At 51.4% G+C, this 22,613-nt stretch overlaps 2 protein-coding genes across 5 annotated transcripts; one reads left to right on the top strand and one right to left on the bottom strand.

Annotated features, from left to right (window-relative positions):
• The first annotated feature begins 1,183 nt into the window (after positions 1 to 1,183).
• On the top strand, positions 1,184 to 11,124 carry SIRT6 (sirtuin 6). Of its 3 annotated transcripts, none has more exons than XM_081136825.1 (8): positions 1,184 to 1,288; positions 3,230 to 3,357; positions 4,886 to 5,068; positions 7,107 to 7,166; positions 9,187 to 9,282; positions 9,365 to 9,445; positions 10,007 to 10,130; positions 10,235 to 11,124. In XM_081136825.1, exons 1-8 carry the CDS (start codon positions 1,223 to 1,225, stop codon positions 10,574 to 10,576), a joined length of 1,080 nt encoding a protein of 359 aa, XP_080992951.1. In that variant the 5' UTR covers positions 1,184 to 1,222; the 3' UTR covers positions 10,577 to 11,124. The 3 variants fall into 3 exon arrangements, with proteins under 3 accessions (XP_080992951.1, XP_080992953.1, XP_080992952.1); XM_081136827.1 differs by having other exon boundaries at positions 1,201 to 1,288; positions 9,365 to 9,456; positions 10,058 to 10,130; positions 10,235 to 11,117; XM_081136826.1 differs by lacking the exon at positions 7,107 to 7,166 and having other exon boundaries at positions 1,201 to 1,288; positions 10,235 to 11,123.
• Positions 11,122 to 21,222, bottom strand: CREB3L3 (cAMP responsive element binding protein 3 like 3). Of its 2 annotated transcripts, none has more exons than XM_081136820.1 (10): positions 21,088 to 21,222; positions 20,473 to 20,601; positions 19,819 to 20,119; positions 18,834 to 18,946; positions 16,811 to 16,948; positions 16,152 to 16,258; positions 14,478 to 14,546; positions 13,054 to 13,138; positions 12,743 to 12,839; positions 11,122 to 12,543 (listed from the first exon to the last, which is right to left on the bottom strand). In XM_081136820.1, the coding sequence occupies exons 1-10, from the start codon at positions 21,112 to 21,114 to the stop codon at positions 12,230 to 12,232; spliced, it is 1,380 nt and encodes a 459-aa protein (XP_080992946.1). In that variant the 5' UTR covers positions 21,115 to 21,222; the 3' UTR covers positions 11,122 to 12,229. The 2 variants fall into 2 exon arrangements, with proteins under 2 accessions (XP_080992946.1, XP_080992947.1); XM_081136821.1 differs by having other exon boundaries at positions 19,819 to 20,116; positions 21,088 to 21,219.
• Between the last annotated feature and the right edge of the window lie 1,391 nt (positions 21,223 to 22,613).

Genomic DNA, 22,613 nt, shown 5'->3' with positions numbered 1-22,613 from the left:
ATTTCAGTTTCTGGAATGAGCTACTCTCTTCCTCTCCTCCCAGCCTTTGCACTTGCTGTTCCCTCCATGAGGAGCACCCTTTCTGTACCCATGTCACCCCCAACTTGCTCATCTCCCCCTCTCACTCCTACTTACTCTTCAGATCTTTGCTACAACATCCACTCCCCCAGGAAGCCTTTCTGGACTGCACCTCAGTCACACTAAGTCACCATTGCCCAGTCACTGGTTTGTGTCCATCATTAGCCACAAGGTGCCGCACACAGAAGTAGATGCTCAACACATGTTTCTTTTTCCTTTCTTTTCTGTTCTTTCTTTTTTTAATTTTGAGTGTAAAGCTGGGGACAGTGAAACAAGGAAGGGTTTAGCATAGAAAAAGCAACAGGAGAGAGCCTGGGGGGCTGCTTCGGTTCTCTAGAGATGTTATAGGAAAGAAGTGAGCTAAGGCTAGGCTGCTGTTGGCTCACTTTGAAGTAAGTCACGGTGACAAGAGTGAGTGGAGGCAGAGCTGCTGTTGGCTCACTTCGGGGGGGGGGGGGGCGGTAAGCCTGGGAGGGGCTGCTGCTGCCTCTTAGTCCCCTGGTTGCAAGTCTCCGTGGGACCCTTAGAACTCAGGGAAAAAAAGCAGGACTGAGAAAGGCATGGGCGTGCTCCAGAGGGAGCCAGCTCAACACGTGTTTCTTAAATGAATCCTAAAGGCCACCTTCTCTAGCCTCCTGTGCAGTCTGGCCCAGTCCTGCCGAGTGGAGATCACCATCCACCTGAATAATATTCAGATAACTTAGTGCGGCTTCCTACCACACGCATCCTTCACTTGTAACTTCATAAACTTCTGAACTGTGCAGTGGAAGGAACCTTGGACTGGAAGTCCCAGTTCTGGGATGCTTCTCTATCCTCAAGGGGGGCGGGGGGCTGGAGGTGGAGCATCAGTTTCCTAATTTATAAAAAGGTGAAATCGCTGTGTCCCTCGTTTTAGAGCTTACTGGAGAACGCTCACCTGGGCGGCCGCCCCAGCTTCCTGCGGGGTTACAGCCCCACGAGAGCGTTTAGAAGTGAGCCAGCTTCTTTTACCAGCAGTTAAAATGGCGCCTGCGGCGTCAGCGAGAGACGCATGCGCCTTGGTGGGAGAGACCGGGAGGCTCCTCCTTCTAACAAGTCCCTCCCGGTTTCCGGCGGAAGTGGCCTCAACAAGGGAAACTTTATTGTTCCCGTTGCAGTGGCGAGAATGTCGGTGAATTACGCTGCGGGGCTGTCGCCGTACGCTGACAAGGGCAAGTGCGGCCTCCCCGAGGTGAGCGCGGCCGGGGATCCCGAAGGTCGCCCCTTCCTGGGCCGCGGGCCGGGTGGGCCGGACGGCAGCAGGGCATTGTGGGACTATTCGGAGGCACCGAGGCTAGACAATGGGAGGGACTTCCCACTGAGGAGCGGGTGGGAAGTGACGCCCCTAGCGCGCCCCGGGACGCAAACATGCCCAGCCCCGGGTCGGCGTGGCTGGCAAAAAGCGAAGGGCCCGCGTTAGCCAAGTCCTGAAGTTATGATGGGGGAACAGGGGATGTAGTTCTAGGCGGAAGGCACTTTAGGGGCAAAGGCAGGGGGAGTGGGAATAAATGCACTTGGGGAACAGATTAAGCCAGGGACATTTCGTGAGTCAGGCCAGGGAGGTCCCCAGATGCTAGCTTGGGACGTTGACACTTTATCCTGCGAGTGATGGAAACAGATTTTGAGCTGGGGAGGAACCTGGGATGGATGTAAGTATGTGTCAGGAAGACCCCTCCCGCTACTCCGAGAGAAGTCCCCTCCATACACGGAGACCTTGAGCTTGTCACTTCCGTTCTGGAGAGGAGTCTCCCCTTCTGTAAACTTGCGGGGTAACATTGCCCTCATCCTATAAAAGCAACTCAGTTCATTCTGAGTCAGACATTTAAGGAGCTCTGAGAAGGTGTGAATCCCTCTGGAAGCCCTGTTCCTCTCCTGCTTGTGTTCACTTTATTCCTCCAATATTTGTTCAGCATGTACTGTGCACCAGGCACTCTCTGGGTCCTGGCGCCACAGCAGGGAACAAGACAGACAAAACCCCATCATTCCAGTGGGGAAAGAGAGAAGCAGTAAGTAAATACAAGAAGTGAGGTGGACGCTAAGGAGAAAACGCTAGAGAGAAAAGTGAAGCTGGCAGTGATGAGAGCTGGGGGCTGCACTGAAACCAGGTGGCCAGGGAGGCATCACTGAGATGACTTTTTTCAATGTTTTCTATTGTGGTAAAGTACACCTTTCATAACATCATCTTAATGTACCCTTAATTTTTAAGTGTACATTCATTGATATTAAGTATATTCATGTTGCGCAGCCATCCCCACCATACATCTCCAGAACTTTCTTATCTTCCCAAACTGAAACTCTGTCGTCATTAAACTCTTAACTCCTCATCCCACTCCCCTAGCCCCCTGGCACCCATTTTCTACTTACTGTTTTTATGAATTTGACTCCTTTAGGAACCTCATAAAGTGGAATCCCACAGTATTTGTTCTTTTGTTTCTGGCTTATTTCACTCAGAACAATGTCCTCAGGATTCATTCACATTGTAGTGTGTGTCAGAATTTCCTTCCTTTTTAAGGCTAAATAATATTCATTGTCTGGATGAATCATATTGTGTTCATTCATTCATCGATGAATACTTGGGTTGCTTCTTTGTTTTAGCTGTTGTAAATAATGCTGCTATGAACCTAGGTGTGCAAATGAGGTGTCTTGTGAGCTAAGACCTAAAGGAGGTGAGGAAGGGAATCTAGGAAAGAGTATTTTAGGCAATAGGCCATGTGAGACGACTTGGGCTTTTGCCCTGATGAAGGTGGGAGCCCTGGAGGATTGTGGGCAGAGGAGGGACATGATAAAATGCCTTTTCAGATTCACTCTCCTAGGCAAGGCAAGGGCAGCTCAGTCTGTGACTAGTGGTCTTGTGGACTGTGGAACACATTCTTTTTTTAATATATCTTTATTGATTTCAGAGAGAGGAAAGGAGAGGGGGAGAGAGAGTTGAAACATCAATGATGAGAGAGTCATCATTAATCAGCTGCCTCCTGCACACCCCTGACTGGGGATCGAACACAACCCGGGCATGTGCCCTGACCGGGAATCGAACTGTGATCTCCTGGATCCTAGGTTGATGCTCAGCTGCTGAGCCATGCCCAGCTGGGCGGGACACATTTTGACCATTCCCCTTTGCTCTCTCACACAACAGATCTTCGACCCCCCAGAGGAGTTAGAGCGGAAGGTGTGGCAGCTGGCAAAGCTGGTTTGGCAGTCCTCCAATGTGGTGTTTCACACGGGCGCTGGCATCAGCACTGCCTCGGGCATCCCTGACTTCAGGTCTGTAGGTGTGGAGGGAAAGTTGAGGCAGGACCCGCTAGCTACTGAGGGCTTCCCTGTGAGCTACAGATACTCAGGCATTGGAATCCATCCTGCTGCCTTCCCCCTCTCTGAATAGTGAACCTCCATTCCCTGGGTGTTTGGACTGGGAAAGACCCCTCCCCTTCAGACTTGTCCCTTTAAGTCACAATCAACATTTCAGTCACCCCATTGGCCAAAACTTGGTCCCCTGTCCATGCCTAGCTATAAGGGATGCTGGGAAATGTAGTCTTATCTACGCTCCGTGTGCATACCTAAATATCAGGGTATTACCACCCTAGAAGAAAGGGGAGAATCATATCAGGGACAATTAGCTCCACACTCCCTTGCAAGTATTTTTCTATAAGACCTGGTGCCAGGCAAGTGGCTTAACCCTCTGGACCTCAGTTTCCTCACCCATAAATGAGGGTGTGAAACCAGATAAACCACTGTATACTTCAGGCAGCCTGTGTGACAAGAATTTTGCAGCTGAAAAGCAAGGTTCTCAAACTGGTGGCCCCTGGGTGGTTCTTATAGGTGCTGAGTCTGCAACCCTGCCCCAAAGGGCAGGCCTATTGCATTTTACTGTCTTTCCAAGTCCTCTTGGGCCCCCAGCCGAGGTTCAAACAGTGGAAAAGCAGATTCCTTGGAGGAGTGTTAGAATTCTAAGGCATGAATTCCCTCCACCCCTTCTCCATAACCTGTCATGGCTCCCCACTGGGAGAGTTCCAAGGCTATTGCCAGCACCCCAGGCCTTTGCTTACCCTTTCTGCCTGAACTGCACTGCCCATCCCTTTCACAGTTCAAGAGACAGCTCAGCCTCCTCCAGGAAGCCTTTCCATACTCCCCACACAGAGCCCTCACTGCCTTCTTTGGGCCATCCCAGCCCACAGGGCTGAAGAGTCTGTGTCTACCAGTGTCTCCCCTGACAAGATCATGGACTCCTCAAGGGCAGGGCCTGGTTTCCCTAGGTCCCCAGCATCACCCAGCACAGTGCTAGGCTCAGTGCAGCAGCAGTTAAGTGTTGGTCGAATTGAATAATTTTTGCCCTTGGTATGCACTGTTCTCTCTCCTTCCTCTCTTCCCTCCCTCTCAGTCTCTCTCTCTCTCCCTCCCTCCCTCCCTCCCTCTTTCCCCCTTTATCTCATTCTCTCTCCCAGTCTTTCTCTGTTCATCTCCAATTCTGTCTCTCTCCTTTTTTTTAAAATCCTCACCAGAGGATATGTTTTTATTGATTTTTAGAGAAAGAGGATGGGAGAGAGAGAAAGAGAAAGAAACATTGATGTGAGAGAGAAACATCGATCAGTTGCCTCCTGTATGCTCTCCAAATGGGGATTGAACCTGCAACCTAGGTATTTACCCTGATCGGGAATTGAACCCACAGCCTTTTGGTTTATGGGACAATGTTCCAACCAATTGAGCCACCCGGCCAGGGCTGTCTCTTTTTATGTCTCTCTCTTTCCCTGATCCCTAAACTCTCTCTGCATCTCTCCCCACATGCCACCTTCAGGGGTCCCCATGGAGTCTGGACGATGGAAGAGCGAGGCCTGGCTCCCAAGTTCGACACCACCTTCGAGAGTGCACGGCCCACACAGACCCACATGGCGCTAGTGCAGCTGGAGCGCGTGGGCCTTCTCCACTTCCTTGTCAGCCAGAACGTGGATGGGCTGCATGTGCGCTCTGGCTTTCCTAGGTAACACCCAGCTGCCTCCCCTCTAGGCCTCAGTTTCCTCATTTGTAAAATGGAGATTGATGGCAGCCTCTCCCTTAAGAAATTGTTGTGGCGACTCAGCAAGGCTGCAGGGGAAAAGCACTTGACGCTTAATAGGATTTTGCAAACCAGAGCTGTCATTGTCAGTGCCTCCTGGCACATCTCAAGAATTGGGTTCCCGTTTTCCAGGTCCCAGGGCATCTACAAAATCTCCCTTGAGATGGGGAGGAGGGTGGTCAGGGTCTAGGATTTGCAGTTGCATTTATAAATTTTCTTTATAACTTTTCTACTGAATGTGAACATGGGATTCGAGCAGAAACACTGATTCCTTAATACTGCGTGTGTCGCCCTCCCTACCCCACTTTCCCCGATATTACCCTTGGGGACAATGAGAGCCCCAGTCATTCATACAGGTAGCCAGACCCTCCACAAGCCAGGGATGAGGGGCAGGACTCTCCTGCTTACAAAGGAGAGTGAGGCAGCTGTCCCCTGCTCTTTTGAAATGGGCCTGAGTTCTAACGCCAGGCCTCTGGCACAGAAATACAATTTCCCTGGGAGTCAGGCAGCTCTCCTGACCTAGAAATGTTGCCAGGTTTGGGCCTTTATCCACTTCGACATGTAAATACCTGAGAAAGCAAGACCCCAGCCTTCCTGCTGGGTGACCCTCAGGCCCCTTTCTGGGCTGTAACTACTGGTCACCTTGTTATCCCTGCAATCAGAGTAATTCACTAGAGAGGTGACTGCAGACCTAGCCCTTGTGGCCTGTGCAGATGTTTCTAGAAACGAAAGCAAACATTTTCTCACTATATAGCAAATACATTTTTGTGGCACAGGAGGATAGGGCTTTAACAGAAACAAATCCAGGGAAGTCTGTTCCCTACACACCTGGACAAGGTTGAGTTCGGGTGTGTAGGTGGATGGGGAGTGGGACAAAGCTACCCACTGGCACGTTCCTTCCCAGAGATGGAGGGGGGCCACTGGGGTGGGGGTGTATTTGGGGATTTCAGTGCCTCCACTTTCCTGACTGATGGGTTTTGCACCAGCTCTCTCACCTGTACCCAGGCCACCCCCAGCACCCACTGCTCACTTTGCAGTGACACCAATCTATCTGTCTGTACTGGGGGAAGCACCAATCCTCCAGCACTGACTGGGTACAGCTAGGAGCAAAATGGGCCACACTCAACAACTATTTATTGAGCATCTACTGTACACCATACACAGTTCTAGATGCAGGACACAGCACACCAGACAGATAGAAAGCCTTGCCCTCCTGGCTTTTACTCTAGTGGGAAGGAAACAGGCAGAAAACAAGATAAATAAGCATATTAAATTCTGTGTCAAATGGTGATCATTGTCATGGAAGAAAAGGAGAGGGTTGTACAGAGAGGGGAGGTGGGTAGTTGCAGCTTTTAACAGGGAGATCAGGGTAGCTGTGACATTTGAGCAGGGACATAAAGGAGATGACAGGGAACCATGCGGAAGAGCCTTCCAGGCCTGATCATTGTTCCCCTAAGCATACTAAGAGTTACACACTGTCATCCCATTTCACAGATAGGGATTGAGATACAGAGAGGTTAAGTGGCCTGCCCAAGGTCACACAGCAGGGAGGTAACAGTGCTAAGAGTTGATTTCATATTCCTCTTAGTCTAAAGTGCATGCTCCAGGGCCACCCATCACCTCAATTTCTTCCTTTGCAAACTGGGAATTAGAATTCCCGTCCTTCAGACCTAGTTACATTGGGAGATTCCGCCATGCTTATGGGTGGAGTTTGTGAATGGAATGGGCTGCCCATGTGTGAAGGTGGGGTCAACTGTGAGGGAGTTAAGGATTCCTTAGGCTCAGAAAGGTTGAGCCACCTGCCCAAGGTTGTACAGCTGGAGGAACCAATAGGAGGGAGTCCATGGATCCTATGGATGGGGAGTTAGGGAAGGATTCCTGGAGGAGGAGGGCTTGGCACCAGACCTGAAGCCTCAGGATCTGGGGAGTCCACTGCACCACCAAGCCTCTTCTCCTCCTACAGGGACAAGCTGGCGGAGCTTCACGGGAACATGTTTGTAGAAGAATGTGTCAAGTGTAAGACGTGAGTGTCACGAGGGGGTGGGGGCAGGCAAGGTGTGGTGACCCAGGCCCCTGGCCCGTTTTCTGCCATTTCCCAGGTTGGGCTCTGCAAAAGGGTCTTATGAGTTGAATCTGACACCAAGAGACTCATGGTGGGACGTAGGACTGGGGTGTGACTGGGGAGGTGGGGGAGGCTTATGGTGGGGCTGGGGTCCGTGTCTTCCTTCTGGGAAGGTATATCTTCCTCCTGGAGAGGTATATTCATTTCCTGTGGCCGCCACAACAAACACTCACAAATCAAGTGGTGTGAAACAACAGAAATTTATGTCCTCACTGTCCAGGAAGCTAGAAGTCCAAAATCAAGGTGTTGGCAGGGCCATGCTCCCTACGAAACCTGAAGGGGGAGGATCCTTCCAACCTGCTCCAGCTTCTGGTGGTTTTTGACATTCCTTGGTGTCCCTTGGCTGTAGATGCATCACTCCAACCTCTGCCTCTCTGTTGTCGCATGCCCATCTTCTCTGTGTCTCCTTTTTTTTCTTTTTTTAATATGTCTTTATCAATTTCAGAGAGGAAAGGAGAGGGAGGGAGACAGATAGAAACATCAATGATGAGAGAGTCATTGATCGGCTGCCTCCTGCATGCCCCTCACTGGGGATTGAGCCCGCAACCCGGGCATGTGCCCTGACTGGGAATCGAACCCCGATCGCCTGGATCCTAGGTCGATGCTCAACCACTGAGCCACGCCTGGCTGGGCTGTGTCTCCTTTCTTATAAGGATAGTCATATTGGATCAGGGCCACCCTACTCCAATGTGACCTCATCTTAACTCATTACATCTGCAGCCACCCTCTTTCCAAATATGGTCACCTTCTACAGTAAAGGGATTTGGACTCCAGTGTATCATTTTGGGGCACACAATTCAACCCATAACAGTGTTGTGGGTTGATGGATGTGACCCCAGCTCTGGGAAGGCTGAGCCAGATCCCTTCTTGGAACAGATGGGCTCTAGATATGTCTCCCTATTGTGAGAGAGCAGCCTCACAGACAAGAATAACTGGAGATGTCAGTGGCAGGGAGCATGGCCCTGCCAACACCTCCCGCAGGTAGAATTTTGGATACCAGGGCACAAGTAGGACCCCCTACTTGTTATGAAATATTTTTTTCCCCGTATTTATTTTGAAAAATTTTCAAACTAATGGAAAACAAGAATCATATGATGAACTCATACTTAACCTAGACCAGCAGTTAACAAACTTTCCTGTAAAGGGCCAGATGATGAATATTTTCAGCTTTGTAGGCCAGACTGTTTCTGTTATAGCCATTGACTGCTATTGTAGTACAAAAGCTGCCATAGAAACATAAAGGAATCAACATGGCCATGTACCAATAAAACTTTATTTACAAAAACATAACTGGAAGGCTAGATTTGATCCAAAGGGCGATAGTTTGCTGGCCTCTTAGATTCCAATATTACTATTTTGCCACAATTCGTTTTCCCTTCTCTCTGTGTGTTACCAGTGTTTGCTGTGCTGTTCAAGAGTAAATGGCAGACTTCCTTATCCTTTGCCCCCAAACCCTTAAGATATTTATCTCCCTTGAGCTTCAGGATTGTCCTCCACAGCCACAGTGCCATTATTCAAGTTGGGAAACATAAAAACCGTAATGTGATGACTTAGTCTCCAGTTAATATTCCCAGTGCTCCCATTGTTGCTATTTTTCTCCTGGTCCAAGACCCAAGCCGGGGTCACACTTTGTGTGTCATTGTCACGTCTCTTTAGTCTCCTTTGTCTAGAACAGTTCCGACCTTTCCCTGTTTTCCATGCTGTTGAGGTTGCAAAGTAGCTGTTCCATGCAAGGTCCCGTTCCCCTCAACTTTCTGGGCTTGCTGGATGTTTCCCTGTACTTTGATTCTAGTCATGTAGCCACTACTTCCCTGGGAAAATGAGAGCTCCCCAAAAGCAAGAACCGCTGGGTGTGGCCATAAGGTGGGAAGGTGGTGGGTTTGACCCGGCCCCGCCATCCCTCTTTTCTCCCCCAACATAGGCAGTACGTCCGGGACACTGTCGTGGGCAGCATGGGTCTCAAAGCCACCGGCCGGCTCTGCACCATGGCCAAGGCAAGGGGCCTGCGGGCCTGCAGGTGAGTGACCCCTCTCATGCCCTGGGCCCCTGGGGAGGTGGCAGGTCTCCATACTGACTGTCCTCAACCCTCACCATCGCAGGGGGGAGCTGAGAGACACCATCCTGGACTGGGAAGATGCCCTGCCTGAACGGGACCTCACTCTTGCTGATGAGGCCAGCAGGTCTGACCCCCAGATGAGCCCAGGGTGGGGCAGGCAGGGAGAGGGGCAAAAGCACAACCATCTTTAGCACAGTGCAGGGGACTCCAGCTCAGAGGTGGGGTCAGGAGAGGCTTCCTGGAAGAGGTGGCTCAAACCGTATCTGGGCCTTTATTTCCCCATAATAATGGCAGCTGCTAGCCTTCTCACTCGTGATCCTGGGCTTCACAGACACCGTTCTCACCACGGCCCATGGGGGTTCTACACTGGGCCCATTTTACAGGCAAGGAAACTGAGACTTTAGCAAGGTGACTCCTCTGTCCAGTTCTGCCCAGCCAGGATTCAACCCAGGAGCCCAAGTGTGGAAGTTCCCACCCACATCAACTTCCCTCTGCCAATGTGGTAGGGAGGTGGTTCCAGTAGAAGGGAAGGAGCAAAATTCAGGGAAGTTTGGCCTCCCAGGGTGTGCCTGGGCATGCTGCAGTAGAGTTTGAGACCTAAGGGTTGGAGACTCCCTCAAGCCCAGAGGGCTGCAGAAACCAATGAAGAGAGAGGCTCAGCCTAACCCCACCTCCTGGCCGCCAGGATCGCCGACCTGTCTGTCACACTGGGCACGTCCCTCCAAATCCGGCCTAGCGGGAACCTGCCGCTTGCCACCAAGCGCCGTGGAGGCAGGCTGGTCATCATCAACCTTCAGCCTACCAAGCATGTATGTCCTGAGACCCTCATCCTCTTGACTTTCCCCTCCCCCCACCTCCCCACCCATGAGCAGTGAGCCCTCTGCCTCCACCTGACGCTGCCTTGCCCCAGCAGGACCGCCATGCTGACCTACGCATCCACGGCTACGTAGATGAGGTCATGACCCGGCTCATGAAACACCTGGGCCTGGAGATCCCCGCCTGGGATGGCCCCTGCGTGCTGGAGAGGGCACTGACGCCCCTGCCCCGCCCGCCCGCCCCCAAGCTGGAGCCTAAGGAAGAGTCTCCCACCCAGTTCAACAGCTTAGCGCCAGCCAGCCCCAAGCAGGAGCCTGCAGCCCAACCTCCTGCTCAGCACAATGGTTCTGGGCCGGTCAGCCCCAAAAGGGAGCCACTGGACAGTCCTGCTCCCCGCAGGACCCCTAAAAGAGTGAAGACCGAGGTGCTTCCCAGCTGACCAGAGGGTCTGGGAGAGTGGGGCTTTTTGGAGAAATCGTGGATTTGGTTTTTTTCTTACCAGTCTCACTTTGTTACTTGCCTCTATCCTGGGGCAGGAGATCTCAGGGCACTTACAGCTGTGCTGCAGGTTCTCCATTGGGGCTCCCTTTAATCCCAGGGGCCTCTGGTAGGGGCCTGGGGAGGAGCAACCTTGCTCTGGACCCTGAACTTCGAGCTGAAACCGCAGGCACCTGCTCTGCCCCAGCTCGACTCAGGACTTTCTGGGAGTTGTGGCTACGCCCTCCCTCATTTTCTGTCCTAAACAGAATTAACTCCCTGTGCTCCCTGTGCCCTCACACCCCTAACCCCTGTCTTCCCCCAAGTGGCCTTCACGGTCCCTCCAGAAGGGAAAGGGGGCAGATCTGCTATTTAGGAACCAAACTTCATGGTGGGACAGACAATAGAGGCTTACACTGCCTTTGGGCTGAAGGGAGAATGGTGGGCCCACCTGGCTTCCTCCAGGCTTCCAGGAAAGTCTTCAGTGCAATAAAAGCAGAATTTCTTGTATCTGAGTCTGTTTAATATCCACAACCTTGCATCAGGTCCTAGGCCCTGGGGAAGGAGTGTGTGGTTCCTCGTCCCCTGGGGACGTCAGCCTGGGCTTCCTTGCAATCCAGACCTGGGGGCAAAGGAGGGCAGTACCAGCTGCTGGCATTCCTTAAGCCCTCAGTTTGTAGTTATGTACCTATTTGCATGGTTTTAAAATATTTGCCCTTGCTACTAGGCTGTGAGCTGCTTGAGGAAAGATCCTTTGGTTGCTATTGCACCCTCAGGCACCTGCTCAAAGGGAGAGGGCTGGTGTGACCCGTTAAGAGCTCCAGCTGTAACCTTAGATGGGTCCCCTCACTTCTGACACTTCAGTCTCTTCATGGGGAAAATGAGCTGGATGGGCAGCCCAGCCCTCCCGGAAGGCAGATGCCCTTGAAGGGCCTCTGGAGGCTGCGGGAGACCAGCGCTTCGCGGGCTGCCTGCTGCCGCTCTCCACGGTGCTGAAGACGAAGACGTTACTGGAGCATCACACGCCGCCTCTCCAGCCTGGGTGCCTGGGGTACTCCACCTCCCCCATCCGGGCTGGCCCAGCCCCACCTTCTGGGGTCTGGGGAGCCCCAGCTTCCAATTCAGCCCCCACCTGATTCTGCTTCTATGCCAGCCATGTTCTGTCACAATATTTTATTAAGGACCACGGCAGTCTTCGAGAAGGTGGGGGGTGACTGTGGGCCATGGCCATCCCAAAGTTCAGAGCTCAGCCAGTGCTTAGGAGTCAGGGTCCCTGCAGTCTCAGCCGCTTCCTCCTCACTGTGTGCGAAGGCGCAGGAAGGAGTCCCCAGGCAGGGCAATTGTTGAAGCATGTTGTGTGTTTATGTCTGTCTGGGCCTATGGATCACTGTGTATCTGCCTCTTTCCTTCTCTGCCTGGTTCTGTGTGTATTTCTCAGGCTTTGTGGCCTTATGGTTGCCCTGTGTCTGAGCATCAGTTTCTGTTCCTGTGGGTTTGTGCCATCCTGGCATCTCCACAAGGGTCTCTATCTCACCTCCAATCCTCTGCCTCTCCACTGTAGCACCCACCACAGTGCCCCTGAGCGGAGGGGCCCGGGGTCACGTCCAGGTGGTGCTCACAGCTCCTCCCCCACTGCCTCCAGCCCCACGCGGCCTGGGCTGAGTGCTGGCTCAGGCGAGGCCCAGTCCAGCAGGGTAGACCGGCTCAGCTCCTCTGTCCAGTTGTCCTGGACCAGGGTCGACTTGTTCATTTCCTCCATCGAGTTGTCTAGATCCAGCATATCCTGAGATTTCCAGTGCACCCTGGGGCTGCCTGGAGACCCTCCCTGGGGTGCGCCAGCCTCGGGCTGAGGACCTGGGGCCTCGGAACCTGGTGTGGTGTCGAGGGCCACACGGGAAGCAGCGTCGTTGTGCAAAGTTCTGGAGAAAACTGAGCGAGGGTTGGGGGGTTCATGAGGGATTGAGGAGGCTGGTGTTCCTTCTTTCCTTATCTCCCAGCCTCAGGGAGCGGTTATATGGGGGGCTCCTTCCCCCTCCCCCAGAGGCCCAATATGGGGACTTGGGGAGCCAAGGGGATTGTGCCCATGGTGCAGCCCAGGGGGACCCAGAAGCACTCCTGACCCACCTACCTCGCACCGGTGTGAAGTCTCCGGGACTCTCGGCTTTGTTGGGGGCAAAAGGGCTGATGGAGGGGAGGACGATGAGGGCAAAAGAGAGCAGCAGGACCTGCCAGAGACGGGGGCGGGGTCACCCCATCCCTCCACCATCTCCGTGAGCACAGTCATCTTATGGGCAGGGAAACTGAGGCCCAGAAGACTGGATTATGCTTTAACTGGGGCTGGGGCCATGCTACTCACACCTTTCCCCCTCCCACAGGCCGGTCTCCCAAGGCTGAGCACCCCTTTATCCTGGGGGCCATCAAAGCAGAGGCAGGACTCACCGCTATGCAGGTGCCTGCCTGGGCTGACTTGCTGGTGGACTGGACCACAATGGCCTGTAGTTTCTTCAGTTGCTCCAAGAGGGACCTTAATGCAATGAGCAACCTTGGCTGAGCCCTACAGGGCCTTAGCCTGGCTCCCTGTCCATTTCTGGGGTCCCTCAGCATGGCTGATGTCTGAATCCTGTCCATCCTTCGAGGCCCCACTGCTCTTACAAGTCCCAGACCCTTCTTCTTTGCTTTAATAAATCTCCAATGACATCCCACCCACTTCTCTGCCACCCCATCCAGGCCTCTAGGATCACTCCCCTGGATGCCAGCCAAGCCCAAGCCTCCTCTCTTGTCCCTCCATCTTTCTCTCTCCCTTCCCCTCTGCCTCTCTCACCCCCTACTCAGCAACCAGGGGATGCTTTTCAAATATAAAACAGCTTCTCCCAACCCTCTCAGGGCTCCCACCTCCCTCAAGTCCTCCCTGCAACTGAAGCCCTGCACAACCTGCCCCATCCCCTCCCTGCCCTCACCTCCTCCCTCTCTCCCCTTCACTCACTCTGCTCCAGCCACACTGGCCTCCTCATCGTTCCTCCAACATGCCGGGCACAGTCCTGCCCCAGGACCTTTGCAAGGGCTATTCCCTCTAAGGACACTGTTCCCCCAGGTCTTTTGGTAGCTGGTTTTTTCTCATCCATTAGGTCTCATCTCAAATGTCACCTTATCTGACCTTCCTGTCTAAAATAGCCCTTCAGCCCTGGCCGGGTAGCAAAGTTGGTTAGACCGTCGTCCCGATACTCCAAGGTTGCGGGTTTGATCCCTGGTCAGGGCACATACAAGAATCAACCAATGAATGCATAAGTAAGTGGAACAACAAATTGATGTCTGTCTCTCTCTCTCTCTCTCTCTCTCTCTCATCAGTATAAAATAAAACAGTCCTTCATTCACCCTGCTTTATTTTTTTTCCTACTTGCTATCATTATTTGCGTGATCTTTTATATATTTTTTTTCTTGAGTATGTCTCCCACTAGACTGTGAGTTCTTTAAGTGGAGGGACTGTGTCTTCTTTGTTCACTTGTGGTCCTAGTGCTCAGAACTATGATGCAGAGTAGATACTAGATACATGGACTAAATGGATGCGCCCCTTAGATGGAATTATGTGCCATTCTCCCACACACCATACCCCTAGCCTCTGGCCATTCATATGTCATTTCCTCTACCGGGAGCAACTTCCTCCTATGAATTCTTATATATCCTTCAAGACCCAAAATCCAAATCCCCTCTGCGATGTAGCCTGCCTCCTTTCTAGGCTGAACCCTTACCCCCTGCTCTACCCTGCCATCAATGAAGCTGTCCCCTGCCCGCATTCTTCACCTCTCCTGCTAGGGATTTGGGGGCCAGCTCCCCCTGTCCTCTGCCCTGGCTCGACCAAGACTCACCGATTCTGCTTCTCAAGATGCAAGACTTTCCTCTGAAGCTCCTGGTTCTGGGCAGTGCAGGCTGACATCCTGCAGGGACAATGGCACAGTGACATTCAGAGTATGCCTGTCACCAACTGTCCCAATCATATCTTCCTGTGAGGCCCCACTTTACTAGCAGGGAACCCAAGGTCAAAGAGGAGAAGTCACTCATTCAAAGTCACTTCGGCAAGTCTGTGAGAGGGTCAGAATTTGAACCCAGGTCTGCCAGGTACCTAGGTCCCATGTCTGCATTGGTGTCAGGGGCTTCATTCAAGTCTGAGCCCCCAGGATTGGGATGGAATGCCAAACTCAGGCAGTGATGCTTCCAGAAGATGAACTAGCAGGGAGACTGAGAGTCCAAGGAGAACCAAGTTACAATCTTCACCATCCCTGTGACCTTGAGCCACTCAGCTCTCTTACCTAAGTCCCCTCATTTGCACAATGGGGTTACAATTACCTAGTTCACAGAGTGATTGGGAGGATGGCATGAAGAAAAGTTGACTGGGGGCTTAGCAGATTGCATTTGAGGAACAAGACAATGATTATTGTTCCATCTAGGGTGCTGGGGTCCAGCCAGGGGACCCCACCTTTCCCATCTGCATCCATCCGTGAATATGGTTTCAACTCCACTCAGATGTGGAGTTGAAATACTCAGATCACAGCATGAGGATGTGTCAGTCCTTGTATCACAACCAGGGAAGAGAAGAAATTCCCTCACTGAAAGGCCCTCCTTCTAAATAACTCACAAAATAAAGAATTAAATTACAGAAAACCTAGGGTCCACATGGTAATGACAGTACAAATAAAAATGTGTGGGATGTAGCTAAGGTGGTGCTGTGAGGGAAATGTATAGCCTTAATTCAGCTCAATGAACTAAACATGCATATTTAAAAACTAGCAAAAGAACAACAGCATAAACTTCACCACCACCACCACCCCCCCACACACAAAAACATTCTAGGAAGGACATAACAAAGCTTATAGTAGAAATGAAACAACTAGAAAAGAAAAATAGAATTGGGTGGGAGGAAAAGTCAGAAATCCATTCTTTGCAAAGAATAATAAAATAGACAAACTTCTGGCATGACTGATCAAAAAGATAAAAGAGAAAGAGAAGGCACAAATAAACAAATGAATTATTTAAAAGGGTATAAGTGTAGATGGCTCAGAGCTTTAAAAAATAATAGGAGAGAACTATAAGTCATTTTATGTCAATAAATTTGAAATCGGCAACTTTGCAGAAAAATATAACACCCCAAAACTGACCCAGGAATAAGGAGAAAACCTAAATAGACCTGTAACATTCCATAAAGTCACTCTTGGCAGTCACAACAGCTCTGAGGACCAGTAATATCAGACAAGGGAAAGAAGCATCCCATCATCCCATGTTCTGACATGGAGCCTGATGGGTAATACCTCCCCCTTTCTTGGCACCACATATTCTAGGGGATAAAGGGACCCTGAAACCCTTGCACTGTGCCATCACTAGGCATATTCCCATCCTTACAATTCACATGAAAAACGTCTCTCCCAGAGAAGGAAAATAATTCTAATTTTGTCAGGCTTTAAAAACTGTGACCTTAGGCCCATTGCACCCCTTTCTCTGGGCCTCAGTTTCCTCCCTGAATGTGCAGTCCCAAGACCCAGCCTTACCGAGTTTCCAGGCCATCAATATATTCCTTCTTCTTTTTCCGGCTTTCTTGGGCTGACTGTTTGTTTCGGATTTTCCTGCGGATTTTTTTCAGCACTCGCTCCTCATACTGCCAAGTGACATGGGGAGCAAAACTGAGTCAGGCTGGAGGGTCTACTGTTATCTAGACCCAACAATTTTACCCTATTCTCTTCTCATGGGAGCCATCCCAGACTGGGGGGGTCTGAGGGCAGACTCCTGATGACTTTAAGACCAGCTTTCCTGCCCCTAAATTCTTGCATTCTCTAGGAGGGGCCTGGGTCATGGCAATCTTCCCAGCTCCTAGTCCGTTAGTAACTCCTACCAAACTCTGTGTATGGTGCAATCGCGCCACCTTCTGGTCATATTTGAGAACAGTGCTTTTCATGGGGCCAGCTGATACCAACACTAATGTCTTCCAATTGGAAGGGCAAACTCAGGTGTTGATAGTACGCGAACGGGCTGGAAGGGAGCTGTGGTGAGATAGAGAGGTCCCACTAGGTTGGCTTTCTGCATGATTATTTTTACTCTGGTGACAGACACGTCCAAACATTCTTAGTGTGGGGGGCCTAAAGGTGAGACTCATGGGCAGCTAGCTGCAGGAAGGGGGAGAGACCCAGGGCCAAGGGTCTCACCCACTCACCTTGGTAAGGGGCAGCTGAGTGGGCAGCGTGATGCCTTCTTTGGCCAACAGTTTCTTTTCATCCTCTGTCAGCATCAGCTCCTGGCAGTTCCCAGTCCCTGATCTCAACGGGTGGGGGCCTGCCAGATGCTGCTGTTGCTATGGAAAAAACAGGAAAATTGCATTGGGACAGAGAGAGTGACAGCCTTTAGGAAATGAGGCATCAGATTTGAGAAACTATCAATCCACCTGCAGTAAAGTACCCACTAGCACTAGGGCTCAAGAGCCCAGCACACGGCCCTTTGACCTAGCAATTCCACTTCCAAGAATTGATCCTACAGATGCCCTCACACATGTGCAAAAGTATGGGCATAGAGGATTTTCACTCGCTTAACAAATAGTCAGCTATTTATAGTCACCGACTACATTCCAGGCACCATTCTGGGCTGTGCATATTCATTGTAACACTGTCTGCAATCTCAAAGGGTTGAAAGCAATGAAAATATCCAGCAAAGAGGGCACAGGTTAAGTAAGGCGTGACACATTTATACAATGGAGTATTGCACAGCTGTGAAAAGGGATGGGCTCTCCATGTCATGCTATGGAGCAATGACCATGATAAACTGTCAAATTAAAAAAAAAAAAAGAGAGGGCCACAACATTGTTACATGTGGCGTGCTACTTTTTATATTAAACTTGTTTTTTAAAGGCATCTCTCTGGAAGAAAAAATTGGAACCTGTGTAGGGAGCTCAGTGTCTGGGCAACTGGGGTGAGAGAGTGTCTCTCCCCATCTATTCATTTGTTCCATTGGAACTTGGACTGTGTGAATGCCTTTCCCTATTCAAAATATTTTTAATTAAATTTAAATTATTAAATATAAACATTAAAAATGAAAGAATCTTGTCATCAGAATGGCCAAGTCTTAGAAATGTCATATCTCTAAGGAATGGGAGACTCAGGAATAAAGGTAGAGATTGGGACAGTCTGTCATTCTTGGGATCAAACTCTACTACTTAGAACTCCAGTTCGTTAATTAGCCCAACCATTTTCTCTCCAGGGTCCAAGCCTCCGTGTGCTCATCCATAAAATGGGGATAAGGTCTCCCACATCCCAAGGTTGTTGACATACAGAACTATGATACTGAACTTGATGTAGTTACAAAATCCAGTTAGCATTTCCAAAGCGATCATTCTCCTTTCCTATCCTTCAAGGCTGCTGGAGTTCCACCTCCTCTAGGATGCCCTCCGGGACCTGCAATGACCCTCCAGCCTCTCTTCCTCATTGGTACACTTCCATGAGCAGTCAGTTTTCTCATCTTGACCATGAGGTCCCTAGAGGCTGAGCACAGAGCTGGTGCTCACCCCACACCTTTCAAGTTGGGAGGGGCATTTTGGTCTTGCCTAGAGATTGTCAGGATGACTTTTGGTATCAGACAAACTGGAGTTGAAATCTACTGGGCCACTTGCTTGCTGTGTGACTTTGGGTTTAACCTCTCTGGGCTATGACTTTCTCATCTGAGGAATGAGGTCACTAATAGGGTTGTCACATCTGGTTTACAGGTACTTGAAGCCCTTGGCAAGATAGATGGCCCTCCGTCAGCATGCAATGGGCACAACAGGCCCTAGAGGGCCAGCCCAGAGATAGAGCCTGCAGCAGCTGTGTGGCTTAGGGCAAATTAACTGCTCTGTGACCATTTCTTCATATGTAAAATTAAGATAATATGAGCCCCAAGCTTCAGAGTTGTTGTGAATTAAAAGTTGATACATTTAAAGCATTTAGAAGAGTGCCTGGCCTATAGTAGGTACTTAGTAAATTTTAGCTTGTTTTTTAAAAATTTTGTACTACCACTACAGAACGTGTCCCAGCTCAGGAGATAGAGGACTCTGGACTGGAACCCACAGACTTGCTCTGAGTGTGACCCTGGACAAATCCGGCCTTTGCGACTCAGTTTTCCAGTCTCTGAAATGGGGGTATTGGGACTCCATGAACCCCAGCAGCTCTCCCAGCTCTAATGCTTGGGAACCGGGGGTGGAGGCTGCTCACCAGGTCCCTGCCACTGCCGGAGAGGAGAAGGTCTTTCACTGTGAGGTTGCAGCTTGGGGGCGAGACTGCCAGCTCAGTCTGCTCCTCAGGATAGAGCTCCGGGTTCCACATTTCTGACCAGGATAGATAGGGACAAAGACAGGGAGAGTGTCAGGCAGGGGGCTCTGACCTCCCAGCTTCTATCTGCCTCTTCCAGCAAGAGCTCCAGGATTGACCCCAATGTGCTAAGGACTTTTAGTACAGCTTGGGGCCCCAAGGCCTGGGTTGAAGGAGACAGCCCTTGCTGGTGCCTCAGTCTCCCTGCTGTAACATAGAAACTCAAATTCATCAGGGCATTGTTGAGAGACCCACTGGTATGCAGTAGAGAGCAGTTGTTATTACCCAGGATTATAGACTAGATCTGTAGCCAGCCAGGCCTTATCTCTCTTTGGGACAGGGGCCAGGTCTGATTCACCTCTGGTTCCCTCCCACCTGGTGCCTGGCCCACGGTAAATGGGCTGCTTTCCAGAGCACAAACTTCAGAGGCAGATAGCCCTGGGTTCTAATCCTGACTGGGCTAAGTGTGTGACCTTGGATAAATGACTAAACCTCTCTGAGCCTGTTTCTTCAACACTCCAATGGGACTCATAAGAGCTGTGACCCCACTGCAAGGCTCAAAGGACAAAGGACGCCCTGCTGGGAGTGCCTTCTGCATAAGGCCTGCCTTGAGGAGAGCCTCGAGGACTGGGATCCATGGCCTCTCTCACTTTCATGGAGCATCTACTATGACCCAGACATGGGAGGTACAAAGATGAGGTTGCCAGCATGACGCCTGGCCAAAGTCAGCCTGCTATGGTTGCACCCCAGCTCTGTGGCTTTGACTTATTGCTTAATCTCATGGGGACTCAGTTTCACCATCTGGATAATGGGCCCACAACAGCATCCATCTCAAAGGGTGGGTATGTGTGTAACGGGGTAAGAGCAGGAGAGAAGACACAGAACTCACCCAGGTCTATGGCCACAGAGGCCTCGAGCACTTGGGCCACTGGCCCAAGGGGCTTGGTAGGGTTGTGGGGAACAGGATGGTAGGAGGGGCAGAGCCCCTTGCCAGACTCCGAGAAATGGCAACCAGCTGGGGTGGCGGCCAGCCCATTGTGTGGAGGGGTATCCTGGGGGTCTGAGGGCAGATCTTCAGAGATGCCGCTGTCACTGTCCGCAGGAGACCAGAGAGGAGAGCTGGGCACTGAGTCTCCAGAACCCAAGATACAATTGAGGAAATCATTGGAGTCCGGGGCTGGCAGGACCTGCTGGGATGGAAGAGGTGGGGTGGGAATGAGGAGGTCTGCACTTTGCTCTGGATTGCTGTGTGACTGACCCTCTCCGGGCCTTGAACATAATCATGTGGCATGGGGACACCATCCAGCCTGGTCAGGGCATGAGCCCTGAGTTTGAGTTTGGACCCAACTCCAAACTTCTGTGTGAGCCCAGACAAGCTACTGACCCTCTCTGGGCCTTGGATTCACCATCTCTAAGGCACTGATTCTGTCTGCCCCTTGGAGTAGCTGAGAGGTTCAACACAATAATGTGCTTTGTTTAAATCACACACCATGAGCTGTAAAAGATACTGAGCTGAGAGGAGTTCTGTGCAGTGGGGCCTCACCTGGTCTCCAGCATGGCCCCAACCCTCGCCCAGATCTACGTGTCTCAGGATTCCATCCTGCTGATCAAACAGGAGATCCAGGAGCTCCAGGCTGTCGATGGGGCCCATGGCACAGGTGGAGGAAGTCATCTGGGGCAAGAACGGATGGGCGTGAGTCATGCAGCCTCTCTCCTCCGTATATCCCATCTGCATACCTCCCACGTCTGTCCAGCCCCAGTTCAATTTCCGCTCAGCCCCTAGGTCTGGCTTCTACCTCCAAATCAGTGCTGAGGGGCTGACCCAGAGATGCCCGGGGTATGAGAGCCAGTTTCTTTAAAAAGTGCTAGACAGATGCACATATGGGGAAATCAGCCTGGTCACTCCCTCGAGGCTGATGGAATTGGCCCTCTCTTTCATTCCCAGCCTGCCCATGTCCCCCTCCTGGGAGGTGGGGGGCCTGGAAGAAACAAGAGAGCAGCCCTGAATGGAGGTATGGTTTTGGTCACTGCATTCTCTCTCTGCACCTCAGTCTTCCCATCTGTGCAATGTGGTGGGGGCTCCTTCTAACTCTGGGAGCTTGGGGAGGGTTTCCTGGCATAGACCCTCCTGCCCCCCATGGACCCAGGCAGAGCTCACCTTTCCAGCTGCTAAATCTCCATTCATGAGCCCGGCCAGCTCTACCTCCAGCTACTTTCTGTGTCTCTGATCCGTGGAGGCTCACCCCAAGTCTTGTTCCTGTCTGTGGATCTGTCACCACCCCCAAAAGATGCTGAAATAGCCCTGGGGAGCTCCCAGCCCACCCCCAGCTGCTGATTGGGGGACAAGCAAGATGGACAAGGTTAAGGGCCAGTGATACCAGGGCAGGATGGGGGAGGGAAGAGAAGATCCGTTATCTTGATGTTTTGTGCTTTTCCTGCAGGCAGGGGCAAAGGCCAAAGTCTGGGGTGCCTCTGCTCTGCCATGACCTCTTCCCTACTTTTGGGGACTGTTTCTTATCAGGAGTCCTAGATGTCGGGATCCAGGAGAGCCCAGGGCTCCTGGCGGGGTCTGGTCCACTCCCTGGACAGAACAAAACAGGAGGACCACCCCAGGCCTTTGCTGAAGCTGTTCTCCCTGCAGGAGCTCCCTTCCCTCATCAGAGCTGGCAACCGCCTACCCACCCACCCCAAGCCCTCCACGGCTAAACCCGTGCAATGGATTCCTTCTAGAATCTTTATCATTCATTTATTCAACAACTATTTATGGAGCCAAACCTGTTTTCACCTCAGGGCCTTTGCATTTGCTGTTCCCTCTGTCTGAAACTTCCCCTCCTCCGTCCCTGACTCTGTCACTGTGCCCACTTATTCGTGAATGTTTAATATTTGTGAATCAGCCCAGGTGGCTGAGAGGCCATCTTTGACCGCAGCAGAGGACAGACCCCTCCCCATATCTCTTTATCACATCCTTGTTTTCACTGAACCTCTCATTATTTAAAATGTTCTTATTTGTGCATTAACTTATTTGGTGTCTTCCCTCAGTTTTCCCCTCGCCACTACACCCAGGATGGAAGGGCCTTAGGGCCTAGAATAGAGTCTCTCTGTTCTCTGCTGGGTCCTCAGTGTCCAGGAAATGCCTGGTACACAGTAGGTGCTGAATCAGCTCTTCCTCACTGAGCACCTCCTATGTGCCAACCACCATTTTAGGCAGTAGGGATGAGGCAGTGAACGAGCTAGACCATACATGTATAAATAAACCAGTAAACAGATAAAGGGGTTAAGTACTACTGAGAAACTAAACGTCACCAGAGTTAAGGGCTAGGAAAAGACCCTTTTAGAAGGTGGCCTTTAAGTACAACCCTGAATGATGGGAAGGAGACAGCCATGGGGAGATCTAGGGGAAGGATATTTCAGGCCAAAAAAATAGCACATGCAAAGGCCCTGGGTGGAGAAGGACCGTGCTGCAAGTTGGAGGAACAGCGAGGGGGCCTGTGTGCCTGGAGCAGAGTGAGCAAGGGTGAGAGAGGGAGGAGGTGAGGGCAGGGAGGGGACGGGGGAGGGCTGTGCAGGGCTCTGCAGGCTCTAGCGAGGAGTCTGGCTTATACTAACTAGAGCAAGAAGCTGTTGGGAGCTGAGAGAATACATGGCTCCATCAAGGCCTCTGTGTGCCAGGCCTGATGCTAAGAG

The sequence above is a fragment of the Miniopterus schreibersii genome (genome assembly GCF_964146895.1).
Source record: "Miniopterus schreibersii genome assembly, chromosome: 4".
NCBI lineage: Eukaryota > Metazoa > Chordata > Mammalia > Chiroptera > Miniopteridae > Miniopterus > Miniopterus schreibersii.
The sequence above is the reverse complement of the archived record's forward strand: the minus strand, read 5'-3'. Positions and strand labels throughout refer to the sequence as shown.